The sequence below is a fragment of the Hibiscus syriacus genome, unplaced genomic scaffold (assembly GCF_006381635.1).
Source record: "Hibiscus syriacus cultivar Baekdansim isolate YM2019G1 unplaced genomic scaffold, ASM638163v2 tig00111013_pilon, whole genome shotgun sequence".
Classification (NCBI taxonomy): Eukaryota; Viridiplantae; Streptophyta; class Magnoliopsida; order Malvales; family Malvaceae; genus Hibiscus; species Hibiscus syriacus.
The window spans coordinates 352751-377423 of NW_024062953.1; the positions used below are offsets into that span (position 1 = coordinate 352751).

Genomic DNA, 24673 nt, shown 5'->3' on the forward strand with positions numbered 1-24673 from the left:
TAATACTTAATTTTATTTAAACAAAAGATAATACAACATTAACGACGCAACTAATCAAATGTATCAAAAAAATACAATCAATCAAAGTGATAATTTTAAGGATTGAGTCCATAAAAAAACTCAAACATAAAACAGAATAAAATAAAAAATTCATAGGCACATTAACAGTCGAAACCTTTTTTTGTATCTGTCGTCCATCATCCATAGTAATCTAGTAATAGTCAATAGTACTCATTTGTTTCTATCCAACTGTAAAGGTGATGGAGTGACGTGTGAAACCAAAACAAACTTACACGCTGTTCGTAAAATAGATTTGAACATCGAAAAACAACCACAAAAGAAAATATAACCACCAAAATAAGACTGACAATCAAAAGTCAGATATGAGCGATATGAGAATATCTACACGATCACATATCTATCATGGAGGTAGACAAACAACGTACCATAAGACAAAGGAAACGTGCCACATTAATAGAATAATGTCACAAAAACAAAATTAAAACATGCAAAAAAGATAGAAAAACATACACATAATATGTAAAAACTAAGTAGTCAGACAAAAGAAATTATTATTAAAAATTAAAACAAATATTAAAATAAAATAACAAATCAAATTAGAATATGAAAAAATAATGATGAAAATAAACACCGATGATTGACGAAACATCAAAATTAATGTCATCATAAATATTTAAAAGATATATGAAAGTCTTGCCGTTGATAGATATTAATTTAGTTATACTCCGGTGAGGTATACACAATAGCATTAACAATATTTTCTTTCATGACAAAATATGTTAAACCTTTCATGGATATCGTGCGTGTATGATTTTCTTTCTTTTTAAAATATCATATATGAATAAAATAAAGTTACAATTAAATGGATGCTATTTGAAAATTAATTTAGAATAGATATGGTTGTCCCTTGTTCCCATATGTAATGGGGTAAGGGGAGGTAAGATAGTAGGTTGCCCACAACACTAGGTTGAGAGCAACTTTCATAATGAAATGCCCTCTATGAGACTCGATCCCACGACCTCAATGTTAAAAACCTTGTGCTCTACCAACTGAGCTGGTATAATTGTGGTAATGGTGTTGGAATTTTTAATTATTGAAAGATGGTTAAGGATAAGCTTCAGATGTCGATTCTGGAGGCTTCTCATTGAGCTGCCACATGTTTAGAATAAGGACATCATCGTGAAACGACGAAACAGAGTCGTGACATTTATGGTTTCAAAATTCGGGTACCTTTGTCATCGCCAGTGGTCCCGTTCCGTTGCCCGCTCGAGGCCTATTACCAATAGGAGGATCCCCTCCTACAATTTCAAACCTCTAATTTCATTTCTTTATAGGTTTATCATTTTAGACTTATCATTTTATAATATTTTACATTTATATTAGTTAAGTATTAATTTATATAAAAATACAAAAAAACCACAAAGAACAATTGATCTAATCTAATAAATCGATATTAAAATAGGTTTGAATTGAATTTAAGTTTAAATGAAAAAATGGTCCTAAGTATTGAAGAAGTAGCTACCAACTAACTCGTTATGATTAAAAAAAGCACGAGGAAAGCAAACAAGTAAAACTCACCATCAGTGCCTCTTGGGGTCTTTGCAAATGGCCCAGCACCTTTATCAAATCTCATTATGATGCCCGCATTAATTAATGAGATGTAAAAATTAGGTTTAATTCTAATCATAACCAACCACGACATTAAGATTAAGCCGCCATCTTACAGATGAGTGACAGATAAACTCTAGTGTACATTTACAATAGCGAGAAATTAGTCACTGCTAACATGTTTGCCAATCCATGGAAATCGGTGTGCACACGTACTGCAGTGTGGCCTGTGGGCGCTGTCTGTTTTAGACGAACGGCCTCGTGTAGACGGTGGTTTTGTGATGGGGAGGTGTGTGTGCCTGAAAGTAAGAGCTGGAACCAGAAAAAGACGGCAGATTACTTGACAAAAAGAGGAATATATGGTTTTTTCTTCTTCTTACATTATAGGATCAGTGTCTCTCATCAGTTATGTAAAACCTCTGCACACGTGTTTTTAAACAATGCATGGAATCTTTTATCCATGCAATAATCTGTTTCTAATGCACACATTGATAAACTTACGGATAATGGTTTACTAATTGTAGGATGAAACGATGAAGTATATATAATAAATTAGGTAAACACGTATATATAGTTTTATTTATGTAACTTATAAGGTATAGAAATTAGGCTAGGGCTGCATTAACTCAAAAACAGTTGGTTGTTCCACAAATTTCGTGGTTCACAACAGTTGAAGCACACAACTAACATTGCCTCCTCTCATTGAATCTCGTTCCTGTTGCTTATTGATGGAATGTGATCATAATTAATTGAGTCGGTCAGAGTTTGTTGAACCATAAACCTTTTGGATTGGGCATGGGTTTACGCCAAGGGTTCATCAATGCTTATGCAGAACACACACATGAATTTATGTTAGAGGGTGTGAATTTATGAAATTATATTAAAAAATTTTAAGGGTGCAATATTAGAGAATCAATAGAAAATACAATAAAAATTTTAAAATATAAGAAAAATTAAAATTTTCAGAGGGTACGATTATACTTTCCAACACTCCATCCCTGTGGTCATGCTTGAGCCAATGTCCATGTGTCATGTTTCCATGAGATTTTAACTTAAAAAAACCATATGCTCTTAGATGGAGAATTAAAAACTTAAAGTGATTTTTCATTATGTAAATTTCTTTTGTAATTGAATAATTAAAATATTATATGTATAATTATAAAGATTTAAACTTATAGGTTAAACTAATATATATATATATATATATATATATATATATATATATATAGTTTTGAGATTTACCTTATAAAATATTAATGATTAACCAAAGAAGGAATCAATCACATTTATATACAATTCTCATTTCTATGTATAATCTAATCTAATCTATCAGGTTAGGTACCTAATTCGAAGCTTAAATCTTCATTTCCATTTACTTTTCCACATCAACATTAATTAACCGAAAGAATCAGATATAATTATTTTTATTATTATGAATAAAAGACGAGTGATTAAGAAGGTTGCCTACCTTCAATTACAGCCGTGTTGTTGCGGGCAAACATTTTTATCTGCTAATTCGGCAAACGTTAATGCCTTGGGATGGTAGTCAAGTCCTCGTACTTTAGACCATTTTAACTTTTCTTTATTTAAATTTATTTTTTAAGCTTAATATTTTTTTAAATCTCCCAAATATTAGGATGATTTTTTTTTTAATAATTTAAGGTGATTATAAGATATTGTCTTTTCATAATCGTTCTTAGACATTGACAATGCACACACATATGCAAATGCGTCTATTTAAACTCATGACATAGATGGAGAACAACACTATCTTCAACCACTGATGTCACTTGATAAGTTCAATATCATAATTTTTTTTAATTTGAACATATAATGTGATCCTTAAATAAGTTTAATTTACATTAATATGATAATATTTAGTCTCTTTAGTTTAATGATGTTATCGTGTGATAAATAAATTAAACTTGGTTGATTGAATTTTCAAGTGACTTTAGTTATATGATTGGAAAATAATAAAAAATGAATTTCACATCCTCACTTAACAACATCAAATAATTTTATTATCAGTCTGAACATACTAGTATTATTATAAAATAAAAATTAAATCTCAAATTTTAATATTGTAGAGGAATTAAATCAAAATTGGGCCTTAATTATTGTTGCGGAGAGGCCATTTATGGTGTCCGAACACCCTTTACTCTTGGACCTTGTTAGTTGTTATCGTATCCATTGGGGCCGAATAATATATGGGTTTTTGAAATATTGTACGTAAACCCATTCTTCAAATGGACTGTTTGCCACTTGCAAGTCAGTGGACGAAAAGTAAATTTATTTGAATTGATATAATCTCAATGATTTTTTTCTTAGTACAAAGTGTTTATAAGATAATATTTATTTATAATTTTTTAATTTATTAACAATGTATACACTATAGATATGAAACTCATGAGCTTTAAAAAGAATAATATTTCCTTTCATTATTGAGATCATGGATTCTATATAATATGCGTGTGTTTAATGTATATTTGGGTCGTTGTTAACATGCAGCAGCTGTTCACAATTGGAAAGGCCAACGATTGCAGCATTGCTTGCACTGGGATGGGTGCGAAGAACTCCCAACCTTCAACCTGCACCATGTGCCAATTAAATCAGGTTATAGACTGATTTTCAATTAGACTTTTAGATCAAATGGAAAATCAAAACAGATTCGATCCGACCTGTTGTATCTCTACGTAATAATATCTGAATTTTAAAAAAAATTAAAATAAATAAGGGAACTGTTTGCAATGTGAAAAAGATGGCTTTTATTGATAACATTAAACGTAAGCTTCACATCTGGTCCGAGAGAAATATCAGCTACGCAGGGAGATTAAAACTCATAAAATCTATTTTATTTAATATTAGCAATCACTGGTGCAGGTAACTTGTTCTGCCAACTTCAATCCTTAAAAAGGTAGAACAAATCTGTTCCTGGTTTTTCTGGAAATGAGTAGATAAATCTACTGTTGGTGCAAGAATTAGCTAGGGGAAAATTACCCTTCCTAAATTCGAAGGAGGACTAAGACTGAAAAATATTAAAACTTGGAATAGTGCATGCCTGCTGAGTCTCATTCGAAAAATTATTGCGGGCAATGATTCTCTATGGGTAGCTTGGCTAAAAGCTTATGTATTCAAGGAACAAGAATCAAGCTGGTGTAAACTTTAGTTGGAGCATAAGAAGGTTTTTGAAATTACGGACAGAAGCTTCACCAATTATTTCAGTCGATCATGTGCTAACAAGGGACATATGGGACCTGATCCGATTCAAAGAACATAAAGTAACTTGGCACAAATTAATTTGGTTCCCATTACACATTCCAAAGTTAAGTTTGATTGCCTGGATGATAATACTCAATCGGTTGCCAACTAGAGACCGACTCAATACAATGGGAATTTACACTGATCTCCACTGTATAAATTGCGACACTAATATGGAGTCAAGGGACCACCTCTCCATGCAATGCCCACTCGTAGGAGCTCTCTGGAATGCTATATGAAACTTAATGGGATGAATTCATCTTCCATGACTTGGGTTGAAATGGTTTCAAAGGCTTTTTCTACATGGAAAGGAATGCCACTCCTTATCACCATTTTAAAAATTTATTAGACTGCATTTCTTTACTTCATCTGACAGGAAAGAAATCAAAGAATCTTCTTGGAACGTGTGGAATGTTTGCTCAAAGAAGTTAAAGACGTTATTGGGATCCGTTTTAGGGTACTAATATTAATAGAATTGATAGTACTAATCTTAAGCTTTGTAATGTTTGAAATATAGTCTAACTAATCTTTTTTTTATTTAGGTCAATTTCTTTTATTTTATTTTTACTGTTGATTGGTTGTATTTTAACTTTACTTTAACTAATAAAATTCTGATTTATCCAAAAGAAAAATATTACTTTTTTTAGCAAAGCAAATTCAAACCAGTCACTCAAAAAGAAAATCAAAAGAGTGCATAATTACAGTAAGACCCTGTTTGGATTTTCGGGGGGAGGGGGGGGGGGAGGAAAATGCAAAAGAAAACAACCTCAAAACGACAAGTAGCTAGTTACATTCCCACCGTTTTGCATTCTTTAATTCTCTGTTCTTCTTTCTATGTACTTAACTAAAATCCTAAGCTGATCAAGATCTTACTTTTCTTTCACCAAACAGCGGATGGTCAAGTGGCAAAAACCCAAATTACATACTGTAAGTCCTTGTAGTTTGGGTTAAATTTTATAAATTAAATTTACTATTTCTTTTTTTCAATTCTGGTGTTGGGTAAGTTCTTAATTCCTCTTGGTTTCAAGTTCAATTTTTTAGTACATGTAAGCTCTTGCCTGATGTTTGGATGCTGAGCAAACTGGGAAAAATAAAAGAAATATCGTTTAATCCAAATATGCAACGAGTCTTGAACTTGTGATCACCATCTTCTTCACTCCTGAGAAATTGGAAACATATTTGGTTGCTGGGAAAACAAAAAGAAATATAACCCAAAAAAGATTTGCTCAGAAATTCGAGGGAACGAAGAAAAAGATGTATAATTTTTGTATACTTTATTTTTTCTATGAATAAATTCTTTGTTTTGGAGCATTGGTTGTCTTGTTTACTTATAAAATTTATATATATGCAACAGAAATTGGAGGCTTAACCGAGGATTGATTTTTGTTGGTTTGCTAAAGATAATTACAGCTGAGATGAACGATTGAAAATGAAGAACAATTAATCAAAAGCTTCTTTCCTCTACTTAAAATAAAGAAAAACTTTACCAAATGGAGCAGACACCTGAGAACCTTCATGAGAGAAATGATCATGTTCTTGATATACCAAATGACGGTCAACTTGGGAATAATGTCGAATCAACTAATTCTCAGGAACCTGTGATTCACCCAACTCCTTCTGGTGGATCAAATCATGGGAGTTTTATATCATCTTTTTGCTTTTGGTTTTATATTAGACTAGTTTTCAATATAAGTCAGATTGTTGCATCAGTAGCTGTTCTAGCTGTTTCCAGGAATGAGAAGCCACAGGCTCCATTGTCCACTTGGATTGTGGGTTACGCTGCAGGGTGTGCTGCTTGTATTCCCATCCTTTTCCACCATTGTTTTCTTCCGTATCCTACGTAAGCATTTACCTTACTTGTTTGACATTTTTCAATGCTAAAATCCTTAGTACTTGATGTTCGTAATTAGCTAGCTTGTGCTTTAAGATGCTTCTCGGTGTTCTACTGTTCTTGGCGTGGAATCATTTTCTTGAATTATATATCTTTGCTTCCTTTGCCTTTTGTTGAGAGGTTTGAAAATTTTGTCATCGCCTGCAATAGAAGTTATCAAGCCTTGGAATTGTTTAAGTTTCTCCTGTTACAATAGATTCATGTATCTCCGTACTTAAACTTCTTCAACATAACAACACTTGGCTCCGTTGTTGCATGGTCCTCTTTACATATCTCAGTTTCTGAACTTTTTGATTTCAGCTTGAAGTTTTTTTATTGCTCTTGGAACCTGTCATGTTTTTTTATCTCAAAGGACAGTCCTGATTATATTCATGTTTAAGAAAGAGTTGAACATGTTCTTCTGGTGTAAATTTAAGCCTCAGACAGTATGTTTTATATTTTGTTTTTCTGAGTTGTTTTTGGTTTGGTCCTAACATTTGCTTTTCGGAGTGTTTTTTACACAACTTCAATCAATCTTATTTATATGTGATTGCCGATGCATTTTGCATTATAACATGGCAGGCTTAGCAGATTGTTGGAGCAATTTAAATGGGTGCTAAAAGCTTACTTTTTTGTCTGGTTTATTGTCGGAAATATTTGGCTATTTGGAGGTTACTCATCCTCAGGGGTTTCAAATTTACACAGGTGTCGACACTTGCCTGTATAAGTATTATACTGCTTGTTGGCTTTTCTCTTGTCCGGAAATAAACTGATTTGTCTGATTCCATTGTAGGTTATGCATGATGTTTCTTGTCTTTAGCTATCTCGAGTTTACTATACCCTTTATCTTGTGTGCGGTTTTAGCGTTCTGTTGTGGGGACCTTGGTCTAATTAGAGGAGCCTCTTCGGAATGCATCGATTCTCTGCCAACATACACTTTCAAGTTGCAGAAAGATGGGAGTGGAAGCATAAAGAAAACTAATTCTGAAGTTGAAGGACGGGATAAAGCAACAGGAGCCGAAACGGACTGTGCAATTCCAGGGGATGATGCTGTAAGTTCTCGGATCCCTCGCCCATAAGACAAATTACTTGTGCTTTGTGCTCTAGGGAGCATTATGATCACGTAGTTTGCATTGTTTTATTTTCGACCGAAAACTGGCGGTCAGCTTAATTTATATCGACATTATGCAGGTTTGCTGCATTTGTTTGACGAGTTATGAGGACAATGACATGCTGAAGGAGCTCCCTTGTTCTCATGCCTTTCATAAAAGCTGCGTAGATAAATGGCTTAAGATGAAAGCGGTCTGTCCACTTTGCAAATGCACGATTTTGTCGAAGAAATAAGGGTTTCTGTTTTTTGTTAATTGTATTACTGCAGTAGTACGCAATCACACTTCTGAGTACATTCCTCTATGCTACCGAATGGGGTCGGCAATGGTGGAAAAGATGAGAAGAGGGAGAAAGAAAATAAGAAATCTAAAATGCAAAAGATTGTACATGCAATGATATTTGTCACACTTGAATACAATCTGTTGATATCAACATTTTTATTCAATTTTAATAGATAAGAGAGTTAATAAACTCCCAGCAGGTTGCCCTGGTATGTCCAAAAATGTTCAATTCATGTGTAAAAATACAGATTAAGCTAATTGTTGTTTTCTGATGATGTTTGGTAGGCATTTTGAACCTCTCACCAGATGCAACCAGATGCCTAAAATGAACAGATTTCATTTTTCTCTTATAACAAAAGTCAAATTCACGAAAGCCATTTACTGATGTTTTATTCCGAATTAACAAATTGAACCGAAGAGGGTAAAATGTTAATATGATAAAAGTAAAACTGAAGCTCTTGTGCCGCTTTACCGCACCGGCTGCTGATTGTAGTGGTTCTTCTCTTTTTTCTTTGCAGCTGCAAGCCTTGCACTCCTCGCAGCAGCCTCATTGGCAGCAGCTCGTGCAGCTGCATCCATCTCTTTACTCGATTTCTTCTTCTTTGCAGGAACTACCTTTTTCAGCTTCTCCTTCACATCCACAGGAGATGGCTCATCTGGCTTCTTAGTTTCACCGGTTTCCTTGCCAACATTTCCAGCATCAGAGCCTTCTGGTTGTCCCTGCGATGATTCTTTCGCCTCCTTCGATGATTTATCCTTCTTTTTCTTCTTTTTGGCACTCTTGCTCTCGAAAGGAGCACTCTCTTTCTTTTCAATTTTCCCATTGCTCTCTGGTTTTTTCTGTTCAGCACCTGCAATCGGGAAAAGTATCTTTCATGTAAGAGCAAGCGGAAAACTACCAAGAAATCAATCAAGAGGAAATAAACAGGGAATGGTAAGCATAAAGAAAACCGCACTAACAAAAAAACAACTACCACGTGATGTTCGGTTTCCAACTTCAACCACTACAAGATTAAGATTTCAACTCATTACATTTTCAGATAAATGCTAAAGAAGATACTAGCAAAAAATATATATTGAATCGTCATTAGGAGTAATCAGAGCTCTGGTTAACCAGACAAAGCTCCGAACATAAAACATATGAACCACGGAATGTAATAAATGACTTTGAAAGAGAGAAATCTTCCTGAATTGTCATTGTTGAACTAGGAAAGTTTTCATAGTGGATATAGGTTTTCTTCTAGCAATTTCAGCTCTAAAATTTGCCTCATTGCAAATAAATGAAACCATACATCTTCCTTGGAATGAGAGACTAATAAGCATAAGTGGGATAGTATAAATTACCTTGGGAATCATCCGGGCCACCTGTCTGTGGTTTTGCATATCCTAACTCAGCAAGAACAGCATCGAGTTCCTCAAGCCCCTTCTTCTTCAGTTCCTTCTTTGAAAGCATTTTTTCTGCCTCTTTGTTAACCGGAGAGGGTTCAGGAGGCTTGCTAATAACAGGCTGCACTTCTGCCTGTGTCTCAGTTTCGTTTTCATGTTCTTCTTCAACATCATCATCAACTTCGTCAAGATCATCTTCTTCGATTTCACTTTCCTGGAATGCAAAGTAAAATAAAACATAACTACCTGATTAAACCAAAGAACTGATGGTACTCAGATAATTTTTAGGTACTAAAAAGAATATGACATCCAAATCAATTTGGAAGGCATCCATGCATCCTAGATATTTTGTAATTTGATTTTCATAGCGTTGAACATTAACCATAGCCAAAATGACTAAATACGAATGCGAACAAAACTAATAGGCATTCAACTGTCAAGCACAGCACATTAATCACATGCATGTTGAAGAATCAAGTTTAGTTTCATATGACTAAATGATAAGATTGAATGCACGTGTATAGCAAGTACAGTGGCAACTCAAGGACACATTATATACGTGTTAACTTCGTGAATCGAGTCTAAGTTCAGTTAACTTAAGACCAGAATAATGATCAAATCGATATTACCGTTCAACAACATTCTATGGATTCGGAGGCAAAAGTAAAAAAAAAAAAAAAAAAAAAGCTAACTTGGAAACTACATACAGCAGGTATGTTATCAATTATCAGCATCATTTGTTCAATAAACATATAAACTATTCCCCAACAGTTCATTATGATGTTCATAAAATCCACAAGTATTATTGCATTCGCAATACAAAGCTTAAACAATTACAATAAATTTTAGTCAAAAGCACACATAATTTGCAACATTTTCCCAGCTAAAACAATTTCCTTCCAAAGGAAGCATAATCATCATCCATCATATTCATGAACATACATACATGCATACATTACATCCTATCTATTATCACCAACATGATCAACAGAACATCCAATCTTCTCATCATTTGGATAATCCAGAAACCAAAACAATATCAAAAACAAAAGTTCGTAATCTAATCATTGAAGAAGAAGAAGAAGAAAACGAAGTTCAGACCTCTAAAACAGGCCCAGGTTCTTTAGGAATGCCCCAAGCAGAGCCAGGAGGAGCCATCGAGGCAAAATAATCATCATCATCTTCTTCATCAACATCAGCCCAAGACTTCACCTTGAGAGGTGATGGGCCCCAAAACACCTCTTTCTTCTCGGCTTCCTTCCTCAATCCTTTCATCCCTTTGGTCTTAGAAGAAGAACCCGGATTTTCTTTCTCGTTTCCCTTCTTCTTCTTCTTCAAACTCCCGAGCGCAGCAAAAACATTGGTGCTGTTAATCACCAACGGATCCTCCTTCCGGCCCTTCCCTCCTCCCACCATTTTTTCTCCCCCCAGAAAACAATTTTTTATGATACTCTTAATTCTAAATATAACACTAGTTTATCAAAGAAACAATTTTTAAGCAATGAAAATTCCTGGGGTTGCAAAAAAAGAAAAAGAAAAACGATCTTTCTATGGGGTTTCCCCGGATGATCTGAGAAATGCTTGAGCGTATTGTGACGAACCACGTTTTGGTGCTGGAAACGGGAAAGTGAAGGAACCAAGGTGTTCTTTAAACGCAGGTTAAGTGTCTTCAAGTTTCTGCTTATAAAGAAAATACAGAAATAAAACTGAGCAAGGGAAGAAATAAAAAACTCTTTTCTACTTTTTGTTTAATTTCCTTTTTGTTGTTTGGAATCTGGGAAAAAAAATTATTTTGTTAGAGAAAGAAACGTGGCGTTTGCTGGGGGATTCTTAGGGTAAATGCACGTAAATGGATTTTTTTTTTTTGGTTTTAGGGTAAAGAAATTAAAGGCGGGTGGCGCACGAAGACTGTGTTCTTAGATGAATATGAGCCGTTAGATTTTACTGATCATCAGATTGGACTGTGTAATTGGAAATAAGTGGGGCCCAAGCCCATTGGACCTTTTTACATTTTTTTCTTTTTCTTTTTGGTCAAATAAAAATAAATGATACTAATGTATGGGGGGAAAAATAAATTACATGGCGTTTGGCTGTCATGCAAACAATTTGGACCCACTTTATAATAAATTTATCTGATTTTTCTTAAAAAGCTAAATAAATATAAATATTAAATATTTATACATCTCCACCAAAAATTTAAGGTTACTATTATATATTTATATATCGACAGTAGATTTTTTTTATAAAATAAAAAATAAATCTCACATCCTAATAATCAATAGTATTTTTAATTTCTTTATATCATCATCATCAAAAAAAATTGAGAACTCTAAAAAGATTAGAGTAATTAGTTGACTTAAATCTTATCTCAATTTTAAAAATTATTCAATAATCAATGTTAATACCTAGTTAAAGGATGACAATTTATTCAGAATTTAAATAATTATTAATTAAATACAACTTATAAAATATTTGTTTTGGTAAACATAGTAGAATTAATAATCAAGAGGAGGATAGTTGCGTCCCCACGTGATGAATGACAAAGCCATAGATTTTGCTCTTCAATTTCTCAACCTTGTCTGCCAATGGTTCATCCCCCTTTGCAACCGCCCGGTCTAACCAATCGTTGACCCGTTTCAACTGCGATAATACCATTGCTATCGAACCACAATCCAAAGGTAATGATTTCAAGGATTCCTCAATGAAGCCAACAAACCACATTTGCATCTCAGATTTCAACTTCATTGCAAAGTGCACCGTCTCTTCCATACCGTCGCCTCTAGTCCACGTGTCAGCATTATGTTTCCACTGTAGTTGTGGCACTGAGCTAGCTTTGAGTTGGTTCTTGGGTCTCTGCAAAGCTGATAGAGACTCATTGTTTTCAAGGGACAAAAGGGAGACTATCTCAAGATCAGTTGTCACTGCAGCTTCCACCCATAGAGAAGACGATTTCGAGTGCTTTGTCGACAGATTTTCCGAGTCGGATTTGTGGTTAGCTGCGATGGTCTCAGCGATCCCGGTATGCTTCTCGACATCGTTGTAAATGGATAGAAATCGGTCAATGGTCGGCAAGGGATTCCCAACCTTGGACTTCGAGGAAAGTTCTGAAAACATGCTGGAAAATATATGGACAGATGCATCAAGTCATTTGCTACGTTTATTTATTTGTCTGTCTCCCATTGCAAGATTTATTGTGATAGGAACGAGTTGCATGCATATGTAGGTGAGAATGGATCCAAACCTTAAATTCCTGACAAGAGACTCAGTAGCAATGGCCTCCTCCAATGCCTCTGCTGCTGTTTTAGAAGCAACAACTCTCCTTTGCATAGCCTCCTGTATTAAGACAATGTTAACCTCATTAGTTCAGTGATGGTGACAAGCACTGGTACGATCATACCATTGTACCTACTGTTTATAGTGAAACTACAATACGAAATAAATAGCATTGAAAATCACCAAATTGTAAGAAGTTAATTCTTTTACCAGAAGCTACACCATATTTATTGCTACTCTACCAGATGCATCACATCAATCAAGCACCATCTTAATTGGGAAGCAAGCAAGCTTTATATTATATAAAGGGAAGAAGGATTTGCTTAGCTTCTTGATAAGTCCTGAAACCTGCCCATACCTTTCCAAGCATTGCAAGGTTAGCAGAAAGGGTGTCCCATGAAACACTGCCATCACTCCATTTCTTTTCATGGATGGTGATTCCCAAAGCCCCACCGCCACATGCTGGTTTCTCCAAGGTGGAGCCACCTTCAGGTGGGCTAGCTTTCCTTTTCTCATTGCTAGTAGAACTTTCGTCATTGGATTTGTGACTATGTACATCAGTTAAACGTCTTGAAATGGCCGTCTAGGAAAAGGATATATCATGCCAAAAATTCAGAAATTATACAACAAAGAGACGCATGTAACTCAAATTGAGAAATTATCGCTAATGCAATTATATATCAACTTCATCTTCAGGTTTTCTCAACTTTGTTTTTCATTTTTTGACTTTAGTGATTAATTAATCAAGCTGGCAAAAATTAAGAAAGCCAATTTAGCTACCTGAGTCCGCAAAATTGCTTGCAAATCAGGCTTAGTCTTAACAGACGCTTTCTGCCTCAGCTCCCCTGAACCCTTCTCTGGTTGTTCATCCCAGCTCTTCCTACTACTCTTGGCGGAACCCACCAAAGCTTCAGACACCTTCGAAAACCCAGCAACAATCGTTGCCATTTTCTTCTTTGAATCCGCTACAACCGGCGAAACCTTCAACCCACCGGACAAACTCCTTGACGGAGAAAGCGATGGTCTTCGTGCACTCGGTGATGCCTGCTTGCTTGCGTTGGGCGAAGGTTGCCTATACCTCGAAGGCACTATGATCACCGGCTCTCTCGCAACTTTCTTTCCATCTTCCTTCGTTGCCACCAAGGTCGGTACCACAGATTTCGATGGTACCGGAGAAGCCGATCTCTTTACTTTCCCCGCCGGAGATGGATCTCTTTCCGCAACAGCCGCTTTTGTTTTCTTTGAAACCGAACGTTTCGCCGCTGCTGGAGACGAAAATCTTTGCAAATTTTCATTACCTTCAGTATTACCTCTGGGCGCGAGAGGCTGCCGTTTTCTGGACTTCGCGATTTTTGAATCCTTGTTTTTGGCTGGAGTTTTCTGTCGCTCCAATTTCATATGAGACAGATCAGCCACAACCGGATCCACGGAGAATTCGGATTCAGATACGGGTTGTACAACGAAATCCCTTTGGGAAGACGAAATGCGGGCAATGAGAGGGTCAGGGGAACCAACGAAAGAGTGCCGACCGGCGACCGGTCGAATACCGGAGACACGTGGCACAGGGGAGTCAAAATGGAAGCGTTCAACGTAAACGAACTGACCTAGCTGGAGCCGATTGGAGAGAATTAACTCAGTATCGCGCTCGGAGAGGGAGACGTAGGTGGAGTTGAGGGAATCGGAGAGTTGAACGTAGAAGCCGTGGATGGGACAGAGATCGTGGGAGCCGGCGAGGGCAGGGACGATGCCGATGACTTGGAGGAGAGGTGAGCGGTGGTCTCCGGTGACACGGGAAGATGAATTCATGGATTGGAGGAGCTTTAGGAGGATTCCAGGAGTAAGCGAAGCCATAGCGAGGGAGCGTGCTAAGACAGTGGGAGCGTAAAGAGGATGAAATGCAGGATTTAACCGTTGCGAGTTACGAGACTTTAAATTCAAAATCCCGCTAATTTTTCCTACCAGGTATCAAAAGCCTATCACTACGCGCCACGTGGAGTCTTAGCTTTCAACTATGAAAACCGGATGCTGCGAGATCAGCTCCTTGAAACAAAATATACTTGATTTGGGATCATGGTTAAACCAATTTTATTTATCTTAATCATAGCCTTATATTCCTATTAGATGGAGATCCAGTTTTTGGGTCAATCCAAATTTTATCTAATATGAATTTAAAGAGATTTCATTTGATTTGAATTTTAGATAAAAATCATATTCGATTTAACTCAACCTAGGTTTAGAAATATTGGATGGATTCTTTATTCCTCCGATATGCTTTTTGGTGATTTGTTGCATGATTGATCAAAGTAGTGATAAACAAAACTAGTTCCTGGTTAAAAAGGAAAAACTAGTTTGAAATTAAAAAAATTTGGCATTGAAATCAACATGCAAGTACGAAGTGGGGCAAATTCTGTACCATATACTGTTTAACTCTGCAGAGGTAAAAAGACAACGGAATCTGAGGAACAAAATTGTGTTATTTACATTTTGGTTCTACCATCCAAATGTTAGCACTTAGCAGACAGGCCAGCGCTTCAAGTTCTTGACCTGAACCTTGCGAGTTGAGAGTTGAATTTGCAGTGGATTCCTGGGAATCACAGCTTCTACCTCCGGGGTTGGATTAAGTCAATCTGAAATAGAATGAGCGTGCCAACATAGGAGCATGGCGACACAGCGTCCCAAGATGTAAAAACGAGTTTTCTGCTGCTTTGCTATCGACAAACACCTCCTCCTAAAACTGGGTTTCTGCGTCCTGCAACAACCCTTCCCTTTGGAGCTTGAGACCACCAAGTAAGGAGTAGCAGACATGGACTTTGGAATTTGGAGTACAAACATAAACCCACTGCTTCTGGCTTTTCTAGAGCCCCTCTTTTACTTCTTTATATAAACACAAATAACTAAACGTTTGGCGATTGTGGTCCCCTTGAAAACTTAAGATTCTAGATGTCGTATATGTCATTTCTTGGAAGTAAACCATTTTTTCAGGTTTAGGACATTGGCTGTTCTTGTCCTTATCCTTATCTTGCATATATATAAAGGAAGCAAAGTCAGATAATATAAACTGCAATTCCAATATAATTATTCATTAGTTGTCATTATTGGACTAACATTTTAGAAAGTTAAGGGCACTGTGAAAGTGACATCACCACCCCAATGCAAATTGTTCTTTTAAATTGATTGCTGACGAATAATGGGTTGTTGTAACATGAGATTTGACCTGGATTTATGAGGATTGTTAATTGTCTTTTATTATTTTATTTGGATTAGGAGTGCTTGTATCAAAGTATAATTGGAAGAAGAAAAAACCATTTCATTAAATATTCAATATATTCTTAATGCATTAAACCGTTTTTTAATGTATTATAAGTATAGATGGACATTATATCTGCATTTGATAACTTTTGATTTCATCAGTTATTATAAAATCGAGTTTTCTTTATTTAAAAGATATTAAGTTCGAGTTGCATTAAATTTCTTAAATAAAATTATTTTTTATATATGTAGATATAACTGTAATAATATTCATCTATTTATATTTTTTTAATTAATTTTTTATTTTATTTAATAAAAAATTAGATATATATTTATATCAAATCAAATATAAAATTTTATTCTAGAAATCAAATTAAATTTAATTCAAACTAGATGATGAGTGGAAAGAAAAACTATTAAAATTAACCAAAAACTCGCTCCGAATTATATGTTAGTACTGCGGGGGATGAATTATTTTAATCAAAACTATAGGACAACCAGCTACTTCTAGAAACAGTAGCAGCCAAATATTACACCTCTTTATATTTTAATAAACTATGGAGTATTTAAAATATTATAGTCAAAAGAAATAATGGAAAATCTAGAGAAATAGATAAGACAAGCGGAAGGGGGATTGTCCTAATTCTGCACACGTTTTCCTTTTCATTCCTCCGCAGCCGCCCTAAATAACTGCTGCCCACCGTGGTACGATTTTTTTTAATAATTAAATGCAGCTGCTCAAATTAAAAATAGAGAAAATAATATATGATTTTAACCAATTTTTTTCGGATTTGTCAAAATGACCAACAAAATCGTAATGCGATTTCTAATTCGCAACGTGATCTCTATTATCGCAAATCAGTTTCCATATTCGCAACGCGATTATGACTATCGCAATGCAATTTTCCAATTTCGCGTTGCGATTTTCCCAATTCGCAATGCGAATAAGTAAATCGCAACGCGAATTAGGAAAATCACAATGCGATACTGACTATCGCAACGCGATAATACAAAATCGCAACGCGATTCTGACTTTCGCAACGCGATTCTGACTTTCGCAACGCGATTCTGACTTTCGCAACGCGATTCTGACTTTCGCAACGAGATAATACATAATCGCAATGCGATTTTTAAAGTTCGCAACAGGTTTTAGTTTCACAATATCCTTCTGAGTGGGACATACCAGATGACTTACAAACAGTTTTGCCACCAGCCATGGACAGAAGGTTACCTGGCCGACCAAAAGGTCACGATCATATACCGTCTAAGGGTGAAAAGAAGAAGAGATCGACATGTAGTCGGTGCAAGGAAAGTGGTCATACAATGTTGACATGTGGTTCCCCAGTGCAATCACAATCATCTTTTCCTCTACCAAAATATGGATCCTCATCAAAATCCAAAGCTCATATGGTGTCAAGCAAAAGGCAATCAAAATCGCAATCATCTTCAAAATCCCAATCACAACCGGCTTCACCTTTTGGGACTGTTAACTTAGGTGATTTTTAAATGCAAACGTTGTATTATGTGTATTTTATGTGTGCACTTTTAACATTTTCAGTTAGGCATGTATTAGTAACTTGAGTTTGAACATTGTTATGATATGTTCAGTTGTTATCATTTATTAGACATTCATTTGACTATCGCAACGGGGAAATCGCAACGCGAAAATGGCTATCGCAACGCGAAAATGGCTATCGCAACGAGCAAATCGCAATGCGAAATGAAAATTGCATTACGATTTTCTCGTTGCGATTTTCTCGTTGCGATTTTCATTTCGCATTGCGATTCTCTCGTTGCGATAGTCAGTTTCGTGTTGCGATAGTCTGTTTTGCCTTCAACATAATACAGATTGAAAATCAACAAATCAACTATTACATTTCAATCAATTAAACAAGCACAAATAAGAATTATGTACACATCAATTAAACAAATCAACATTTACAAATAATTTTTTACAAATCAATTAAACAATCAAAAAATAATAATAATTCTTATTTCCTCATCAATTATTGAATCAATGAATCAACTTTTGCACTCGTACATCCATTTCACTCAGCTCACTTAAGGATTAACCTGCAGAAACCAAACATTTGCTCAAACAAGACTTCCTACACATCTAAAACCTACAAACAGCAAATTATTGAATTCTAGGTACTTAACCAAACATTTTCAAACCAAAAGGAGTATATATGTTTACAAAACTTGCATTTGACTTACCAATTAACAATGGATACTTTCATAACGCGGATGCAGGTAGGCAGCGTCTCGAATATATCGCTCTAGCCATATAATGCCGAAACCACAAGCCTACTGTAGCTCTATCTCTATCGGTGGGAGGTAAAAACTATGTGCTTCCCGTCATCAAACGCGCCAAGCACATGCATACGAGAGGACCACAATCCCCTCTGGCTCCCGGCGATTGTTGTGGCGCGGTATCGTCTCTGATAACTGTGACATTGAACTTCTTTGGCTTCTTGTGTCCAGAATGAGTCCAATAATTAATCACATCCAAGAATTTAGCCAAATGAGAGCTCCATCCCTTGATAATATCTCTCAAATCAGACAGTGATATGTAATTTATCATGCTGTCATATACTATTATCTTCAGGGATGGGAGCTGAAGTTGGACGAGAAGCAAATGACGACGTTCCAAAACAGGGATAAACACCTGCAATCATAAGTAATAATTCATTTATTTGAGCACTTATTTATGAACACCTTTAAAAATTTAAAAAATAAACACTAATCTTATCGACCTCCCACCATGCAGGATAAAGTTTAACTTGTCCATTGCCCAACGAAAATGATTCATCTCGTTGATTCTTCAAGTGAACTGCGTGAAAAGCTGCTGGCATTATTGTATATCGCGAATTTTTTTTTATTTTTCCTAAGCTTCCTTATTATTAGAAGACGTGACACTCACGCATCGATATGATGTTTTACAAAAAAAGACATATATTAGTGAATTACATTAATTTTTAAAAAAATTAATCAAAATCATATATAAGATAAATATAAGACTTACCTCCCCATCGAAATATCCACTATCTTCAACCCCTAATAACACACCCCACCAAGACCGATTAAGCAACAAATACATCTCATCGTTGAGTTTGCTTATGTCAGTGTAACACCTTTGGCTCCACTCATGTAGATAAAAATCAACTGCGGTCTTAGCCCAAAGGGTATTATCCAGAATTATTTTCGGTAGTTGTCTCCTCTCCACTTCAGATACCGGAAGGGTACTAACCGGTAACTCATACGAGAGCCAACTCTCATCCATCATGTCCGGCAACGGTGGGGGTTTCTCAATAATTCGATATATTACCCCATGTGAATTGGGCTCTGGAAAGGTGGGAGGGACCTCTTCAACGATGACAGTGGCCTCTTGAACGGTGGGGGGACTCTTGAGGGATGATAGGGACCTCTTGAACGATTGGAGGGGACTCTTGAGGGATGACAGGTGAGTCGGACTTCTTCTTGCGGAGTCTTCGCACCATTGAGGTGAACAGAGACGTAATAGCACGTGCACGCCGTCTGATGCGTGACTCCGTCGTACAAGGAAAACCCGACGTAAAGCATCCACCTTATCGGGCCGCTAAAAAAATTAATACATAAATCAGTAAATAAACAGACATGATATTAAACAAAAACAAATATGTTTCAAACTTGCATTGTATTCACCTAAGTCATTATTCTATCATAGTTCACAAAATGCATCAGATAACATTCCAGAAGTAAACACTTATATAAACATTTAAAAGGACAACATATATAAACATTCCAGAAGAATAATAGTTTACTTTCGCAACACGAAACTTACTTTCGCAACACGAAACTTACTTTCGCAACGCGAAAATGACTATCGCAACGCGGAAATGGCTATCGCAACGCGAAATGAAATTCGCAATGCGAAATGAAATTCGCAACGACAAAATCGCAATGCGAAATGAAAATCACAACGACAAAATCGCAACGCGAAACACAAATCGCATTACGATTTTCATTTCGCATTGCGATAGCCATTTCCGCGTTGCGATAGTCATTTTCGTGTTGCGAAAGTAAACTATTCTTCTTCTGCAAATTGAAACTTGAATGAATTGCATTACTTCAACCAAAAGACAAAAACAAAACCAAAAACAAATACTAACAAAAACAAATTGATTCTTCAAGTGAACTGCGTGAAAAGCCGCCGGCATTATTGTATATCGCGAATTTTTTTATTTTTCCTAAGCTTCCTTATTATTAGAAGACGTGTGACACCCACGCATCGATATGTTGTTTTACAAAAAAAGACATATATTAGTGAATTACATTAATTTTTAAAAAAATTAATCAAAATCATATATAAGACAAATATAATACTTACCTCCCCATCGAAATAGCCACTGTCTTCAACCCCTAATAACACACCCCACCAAGACCGATTAAGCAACAAATACATCTCATCGTTGAGTTTGCTTATGTCAGTGTAACACCCTTGGCTTCGTTCATGTAGATAAAAATTAAATGCGGTTTTTGCCCAAAAGGTATTATCCAGAATTGTTTCTGGTAGTTGTCTCCTCTCCACTTCAGATACCGGAAGGATACTAGCCGGTAACTCATACGAGAGCCAACTCTCATCCATCATGTCCGGCAACGATGGGGGTTTCTCAATAATTCGATATATTACCCCATGTGAATCGGGCTCTGGAAAGGTGGGAAGGACCTCTTCAACGATGACAGTGGCCTCTTGAACGGTGGGGGGAACTCTTGAGGGATGATAGAGGCCTCTTGAACGATTGTAGGGGACTCTTGAGGGATGACAGGTGAGTCGGGCTTCTTCTTGCGGAGTCTTCGCACCATTGGGGTGAACGGAGACGTAATAACACGTGCACGCCGTCTGATGCGTGAACTCCGTCGTGCAAGGAAAACCCGACGTAAAGCATCCACCTTATCGGGCCGCTAAAAAAAATTAATACATAAATCAGTAAATAAACAGACATGATATTAAACAAAGACAAATATGTTTCAAACTTGCATTGTATTCACCCAAGTCATTATTCTATCATAGTTCACAAAATGCATCAGATAACATTCTAGAAGTAAGTACTTATATAAACATTTAAAAGGACAACATATATAAATATTCCAGAATAAGAATAGTTTACTTTCGCAACACGAAACTTACTTTCGCAACGCGAAAATGGCTATCGCAACGCGGAAATGGCTATCGCAACGCGAAATGAAATTTGCAACGACAAAATCGCAATGCGAAATGAAAATCACAACGACAAAATCGCAACGCGAAACACAAATCGCATTGCGATTTTCATTTCGCATTGCGATAGCCATTTCCGCGTTGCGATAGTCATTTCGTGTTGCGAAAGTAAACTATTCTTCTTCTGTAAATTGAAACTTGAATGGATTGCATTACTTCAACCAAAAGACAAAAACAAAAACTAACAAAAACAAATTGATTCTTCAAGTGAACTGCGTGAAAAGCCGCCGACATTATTGTATATCGCAAAATTTTTTTTATTTTTCCTAAGCTTCCTTATTATTAGAAGACGTGACACCCACTCATCGATATGCTATTTTACAAAAAAAGACATATATTAGTAAATTACATTACTTTTTAAAAAATTAATCAAAATCATATATAAGACAAATATAAGACTTATCTCCCCATCGAAATAGCCACTGTCTTCAACCCCTAATAACACACCCCACCAAGACCGATTAAGCAACAAATACATCTCATCGTTGAGTTTGCTTATGTTAGTGTAACACCCTTGGCTCCGCTCATGTAGATAAAAATTAACTGCGGTCTTAGCCCAAAGGGTATTATCCAGAATTGTTTCCGGTAGTATTCTCCTCTCCACTTCAGATACCGGAAGGGTACTAGCCGGTAACTCATACGAGAGCCAACTCTCATCCATCATGTCCGGTAACGGTGGGGGTTTCTCAATAATTCGATATATTACCCCATGTGAATCGGGTTCTGGAAAGGTGGGAGGGACCTCTTCAACGATGACAGTGGCCTCTTGAACGGTGAGGGGGACTCTTGAGGGATGATAGGGGTCTCTTGAACGATTGGAGGGGACTCTTGAGGGATGACAGGTAAGTCGGGCTTCTTCTTGCGGAGTCTTCGCACCATTGGGGTGAACGAAGACGTAATAGCACGTGCACGCCGTCTGATGCGTGAACTCCGTCGTGCAAGGAAAACCCGACGTAAAGCATCCACCTTATCGGGCCGCTAAAAAAATTAATACATAAATCAGTAAATAAACAGACATGATATTAAACAAAGACAAATATGTTTCAAACTTGCATTGTATTCACCCAAGTCATTATTCTATCATAGTTCACAAAATGCATCAGATAACATTCCACAAGTAAGCACTTATATAAACATTTAAAAGGACAACATATATAAACATTCCAGAAGAAGAATAGTTTACTTTCGCAACACGAAACTTACTTTCGCAACGCGAAAATGACTATCGCAATGCGGAAATGGCTATCGCAACGCGAAATGAAATTCGCAATGCGAAATGAAATTCGCAACGACAAAATCGCAATGCGAAATGAAAATCACAACGACAAAATCGCAACGCGAAACATAAATCGCATTGCGATAGCCATTTTCGCGTTGCGATAGTCATTTTCGTGTTGCGAAAGTAAACTATTCTTCTTCTGCAAATTGAAACTTGAATGGATTGCATTACTTCAACCAAAAGACAAAAACAAAACCAAAAACAAATACTAACAAAAACAAATTGATTCTTCAAGTGAACTGCGTGAAAAACCGCCGACATTATTGTATATCGTGAATTTTTTTTATTTTTCCTAAGCTTCCTTATTATTAGAAGACGTGACACCCACACATCGATATACTGTTTTACAAAAAAAGACATATATTAGTGAATTACATTAATTTTTAAAAAAAATTAATCAAAATCATATATAAGACAAATATAAGACTTACCTCCCCATCAAAATAGCCACTGTCTTCAACCCCTAATAACACATCACACCAAGACCGATTAAGCAACAAATACATCTCATCGTTGAGTTTGCTTATGTCAGTGTAACACCCTATACTCCGCTCATGTAGATAAAAATCAACTGCGGTCTTAGCCCAAAGGGTATTATCTAGAATTATTTCCAGTAGTTGTCTCATCTCCACTTCAGATACCGAAAGGGTACTAGCCGGTAACTCATACGAGAGCCAACTCTCATCCATCATGTCCGGCAACGGTGAAGGTTTCTCAATAATTCGATATATTACCTCATGTGAATCGGGCTCTGGAAAGGTGGGAGGGACATATTCAACGATGACAGTGGCCTCTTGAACGGTGGGGGGGACTCTTGAGGGATGATAGTGGCCTCTTGAACGATTGGAGGGAACTCTTGAGGGATGACAGGTGAGTCGGGATTCTTCTTGCGGAGTCTTCGCACCATTGGGGTGAACGGAGACGTAATAGCACGTGCACGCCGTCTAATGCGTGAACTCCGTCGTGCAAGGAAAACCAGACGTAAAGCATCCACCTTATCGGGCCGCTAAAAAAAATTAATACATAAATCAGTAAATAAACAGACATAATATTAAATAAAGACAAATATGTTTCAAACTTGCATTGTATTTGCACAAGTCATTATTCTATCATAGTTCACAAAATGCATCAGATAACATTCCAGAAGTAAGCACTTATATAAACATTTAAAAGGACAACATATATAAACATTTAAAATGACAACATATATAAACATTCTAGAAGAAGAATAGTTTACTTTCGCAACATGAAACTTACTTTCGCACCGCGAAAAAGACTATCGCAACGCGGAAATGGCTATCGCAACGCGAAATTCGCAACGACAAAATCGTAATGCGAAATGAAAATCGCAACGACAAAATCGTATTGCGAAATGAAAATCGCAACGCGAAACACAAATCGCATTGCGATTTTCATTTCGCGTTGCGATTTTCATTTCGCATTGCGATTTTGTCGTTGCGATTTTCATTTCGTATTGCGATAGCAATTCCCGCGTTGCGATAGTCATTTTCGTGTTGCGAAAGTAAACTATTCTTCTTCTTCAAATTGAAACTTGAATGGATTGCATTACTTCAACCAAAAGACAAAAACAAAACCAAAAACAAATACTAACAAAAACAATTTAGTAGTATTAACAGCAACCGAATGAATTTATTAAGCAATCTAAGTGAAATGGTTAATCTAAGTGAAATTACGAGTAAATTTATCATCAAGTTAAATATGAAAAATCTTAAACTTACCTCGTTGCGTACAGTATGAACCTCATTCTGCAACGATGCTACCAACTCACGTAGAGCGGCTACCTCACCGCGTAAAGTAGACACCTCAACACGCCATGCACCATCGTCTTTGCGTAAAGTACCGACCTTCTCACGCAAGGAATTGACCTTATCACGTAACTCCCCTAACTCATCCCGTAGAGGTGGAGAACAGGGAGATAAACGTCGGGCATCTTTGTCGGGTGCCTATCTTGCAGTGATGGTGGAGAAGAGGCTCGTTGGTGTGACAGAATAGGTGATGGCTGTCGTTGTGGAGGTGTATAGTCGGGTCGATCAGGTGATGGCTCTGGGTGAGGTGAT

The 24673-nt window shown here is 36.4% G+C and overlaps 3 protein-coding genes across 5 annotated transcripts; 1 reads left to right on the forward strand and 2 right to left on the reverse strand.

Annotated features, from left to right (window-relative positions):
- Window positions 1-5639: 5639 nt before the first annotated feature.
- Window positions 5640-8334, forward strand: LOC120149879 (E3 ubiquitin-protein ligase At4g11680-like). 3 transcript variants are annotated; one of them, XM_039162576.1, is made up of 5 exons: window positions 5640-5814; window positions 6242-6727; window positions 7340-7462; window positions 7551-7809; window positions 7949-8334. In XM_039162576.1, exons 2-5 carry the CDS (start codon window positions 6378-6380, stop codon window positions 8099-8101), a joined length of 885 nt encoding a protein of 294 aa, XP_039018507.1. In that variant the 5' UTR covers window positions 5640-5814; window positions 6242-6377; the 3' UTR covers window positions 8102-8334. The 3 variants fall into 3 exon arrangements, with proteins under 3 accessions (XP_039018507.1, XP_039018508.1, XP_039018509.1); XM_039162577.1 differs by having other exon boundaries at window positions 6288-6727; XM_039162578.1 differs by lacking the exon at window positions 5640-5814 and adding an exon at window positions 6175-6201.
- A 171-nt stretch (window positions 8335-8505) lies between these two features.
- On the reverse strand, window positions 8506-11033 carry LOC120149878 (nucleolin-like). Its single transcript, XM_039162575.1, has 3 exons — window positions 10636-11033; window positions 9493-9748; window positions 8506-8999 (listed from the first exon to the last, which is right to left on the reverse strand). Exons 1-3 carry the CDS (start codon window positions 10948-10950, stop codon window positions 8617-8619), a joined length of 954 nt encoding a protein of 317 aa, XP_039018506.1. The 5' UTR covers window positions 10951-11033; the 3' UTR covers window positions 8506-8616.
- A 996-nt stretch (window positions 11034-12029) lies between these two features.
- On the reverse strand, window positions 12030-14692 carry LOC120149876. Its single transcript, XM_039162573.1, has 4 exons — window positions 13588-14692; window positions 13166-13390; window positions 12776-12867; window positions 12030-12649 (listed from the first exon to the last, which is right to left on the reverse strand). The coding sequence occupies exons 1-4, from the start codon at window positions 14656-14658 to the stop codon at window positions 12037-12039; spliced, it is 2001 nt and encodes a 666-aa protein (XP_039018504.1). The 5' UTR covers window positions 14659-14692; the 3' UTR covers window positions 12030-12036.
- Window positions 14693-24673: the final 9981 nt, after the last annotated feature.